This window comes from Nicotiana tomentosiformis, chromosome 9 (assembly GCF_000390325.3).
Source record: "Nicotiana tomentosiformis chromosome 9, ASM39032v3, whole genome shotgun sequence".
NCBI lineage: Eukaryota > Viridiplantae > Streptophyta > Magnoliopsida > Solanales > Solanaceae > Nicotiana > Nicotiana tomentosiformis.
In genome coordinates, this window is record NC_090820.1 from 44,379,012 (window position 1) to 44,381,836 (window position 2,825).

Here is a 2,825-nt window from a genome sequence, read left to right on the forward strand (position 1 = left end):
TGGGCACCAGGTAAAGCTAAATTTATTTTATTTATGACTGATTATTTTTTTAAGTGGGTTGAAGCACAGGCCTTTGAGAAAGTTAGGTAGAAAGAAGTCATCGACTTCATTTGGGATCACATCATATGTCGATTCGGGATACCATCCGAGATTGTATGTGATAATGGAAAACAGTTCATCGGTAGCAAAGTGACCAAATTCCTCGAGGATCACAAGATCAAAAGAATCCTATCAATACCTTATCATCTCGGCAGGAACGGGCAAGCCGAATCGACCAACTAAACTATCATCCAAAATCTTAAGAAGAGGCTAACCGATGCCAAAGGAAACTGGAAGGAAATTCTACCCGAAGTTCTTTGGGCATACCGCACAACCTCGAAGTCCAGTACCGGGGCTACCCCATTTTTATTAGTTTATGGCGCCGAAGCTCTTATACTGATCGAAGTCGGGGAGCCAAGTATCATGTTCTGATATATAACAAAGGAGTCCAATGACAATGCCATGAATACGAGCCTAGAACTATTGGATGAAATGCGTGAAGCCGCCCTCGTCCGATTGCCACCCAAAAATAACGGATTGAGAGATACTACAATCGAAGCTCCAATCTTTGATATTTTAACGTCGGGGACTTAGTGCTAAGTAAAGTCACCCTCAAAACCCGAAATCCGAACAAAGGGAAATTGGGTCCGAACTGGGAAGGACCGTATGAGATTCTCGAGGTCACCGAAAAAGGGTCCCACAAGCTCGGAACGATGAATGGAGAACAACTACCAAGCAATTGGAACATATCTCACCTAAGACGGTATTACTGCTAAGGTATGACCCCTTTCTATTTCCTTTTTATTTCATACTAACACTTGCAGATGGTCAACAAGTATCGACGATGGATTTTTGGCAAACAGAATGAAGTCTTTAGGTCTGAAAGCATGTGTTGCACTCTTTTTCCCTTAGACCAGTTTTAACCCAAATGGGTTTTTCGGTGAGGTTTTTAACGAGGCAACAATGAATCGTGCTAACATAGAATCAAGCCCGATTATGAATCTGAATCAAAGATCAATTCAACAATATCTGAGGTTCCTTTGCAATCAACCTCGAATACTAGGGGCCTATCCTCGGATATGCGTTATCTTCGGATATCAACTCTAGCGAGGAAACTACTTCATAAAAGGAGGGTCTTGATAGATAGGATTTATTGTAAGGTCCAAACGGTCAAAACGAATCGTGCCCATATAGATTGTTCGAGTCCTGGCATAAACATGTATGAATGTATGACTGTTTTGATCAAGAATAAAGAGAAGTAATTTCCTTGCAAACATCTTATGTTTAAATTTTTTTCCTCTTTACACCTCTTAAAGAGCTTTGTACTTTCGAAAATAACTTTCCCAAGGGAAATACTTAATCGGAATACGAACGACCACTCCCTCACTCAGGGACTGCCGTCCAACTCAAACAGCCCAAGTCATCAGGACTCGGAGACAAAAGACCTAATAGGCAACTCTCCGATTTCTAAAGACCACGGCCACCCCACTCGGGGACTATTATCTCAGGCAATCCTGGATAAAATGGGAAAACAAGCCTGATGGGCATCTCCCGAACTAAAAGGCTACAACCAATTTAACACGGCTCGGAGACGTCCGAAATCCGTAACAAAAATAAGCCTTCAAAGAAGAAAAAAAATTCTTTCACAATTGGTTCTAAAGTCTACCCTCGGCAAAGTGTCAAAATTAAGATATTTTCGGGGAAAACAATTCGGTAACATCGAGCCCTAAAAATGCATTAACCTGGAAAGGCAATAAAGGCAAGGTTTGTTCGAACCCTCGAACACAACCTTATTGTTTCATACTAAGGCATTTCAACCTTTGTAAGTACAAATAACAAAGCAAAGAAAAAATTTAAGAGACAAAAGGGAAAATTAATCCTTATATTTATATAGAATAATTTTTTTACAAAGGCCAAATCGGCCTAGTCCAAAATTTTACAATGGCCAAAACGGCCTCAGAAAAAGTACAAAAGAAAAACAAAACAAAAAATATAAAGTCCTAAGGGGCTTGGTCTTCATAAGAGGTCGCATCTCCATCCTCGGAATCTTCCCCATCTTCGGATTCACTTATGCTATCGGAGTCTTCCTCAGGAAAGGCCTGCTTCCAGGACCTGGCTTCTTCTGCTTTGGCATTTTCGATCTCGGCCATAATATGGAAGCCATCGACATGAAATTCCTCGACGGCTTCCCTCTGAGCCTACCATTTTTCATGATCCATCATGATTTTGGCCTTGGCCTGGATAGCCTCGACGTCGACCTTAAACTGGGCCACTTTAGCATCAGCTTTGGTGTTGGCCACGACCACTTCAGATCTGGCCACTTCGAGTTCGTTGGCCAAGCTTGCCTTATCAGAAATGGCCAAATCCAACTGAGACTGAAGCTCCTTGATCTTCTCGACCTGCACAGAGGCCTTCTCTCTTGCAGCTTGGAGTTGGGTCTCGGCCGAATCCAATTGTGCTTGGATGGTCTCCTTTTTCGAGGCTAGGATGTCCATGTTCTTTTTGAATTCTTCAGCCTCAGCCTGTATCGCATCTACCTGTGTTTTGACCCGTCCGATCTGCTCGAGCCTCTACCGGACCTACAGAATCAGATCATTAGTCGTTATCTCCAATTCATCTTCACTATCGTGAAGCACTCGAAATACCTGCTCGGCAATATCGGTGTGCTCATCCCGAGCCATAACTAAATCGGTCTAAAGCTTCTCACTGAGGAGCCTATACGTGTCACTTTTCTCAGTGAGGTCCCGAACCTCAGCCTCGTGCTCCTCCCGAATTCTGAGGAAAGC

At 42.9% G+C, this 2,825-nt stretch overlaps 1 protein-coding gene across 1 annotated transcript; it reads right to left on the minus strand.

Annotated features, from left to right (window-relative positions):
- Positions 1–2,039: 2,039 nt before the first annotated feature.
- Positions 2,040–2,534, minus strand: LOC138898697 (uncharacterized). Its single transcript, XM_070184783.1, has 2 exons — positions 2,298–2,534; positions 2,040–2,237 (listed from the first exon to the last, which is right to left on the minus strand). Exons 1-2 carry the CDS (start codon positions 2,532–2,534, stop codon positions 2,040–2,042), a joined length of 435 nt encoding a protein of 144 aa, XP_070040884.1.
- Positions 2,535–2,825: the final 291 nt, after the last annotated feature.

What these genes read in the sequence shown, in the direction of transcription:
- LOC138898697 (XM_070184783.1), bottom strand. Translation starts at nt 2,534, where the DNA reads ATGGACATCCTAGCCTCGAAAAAGGAGACCATCCAAGCACAATTGGAT. An exon ending in CTAAAGTGGCCCAGTTTAAG is followed by an intron (nt 2,238 to 2,297) that starts GTCGACGTCGAG and finishes GAAAAATGGTAG; the next exon opens with GCTCAGAGGGAAGCCGTCGA.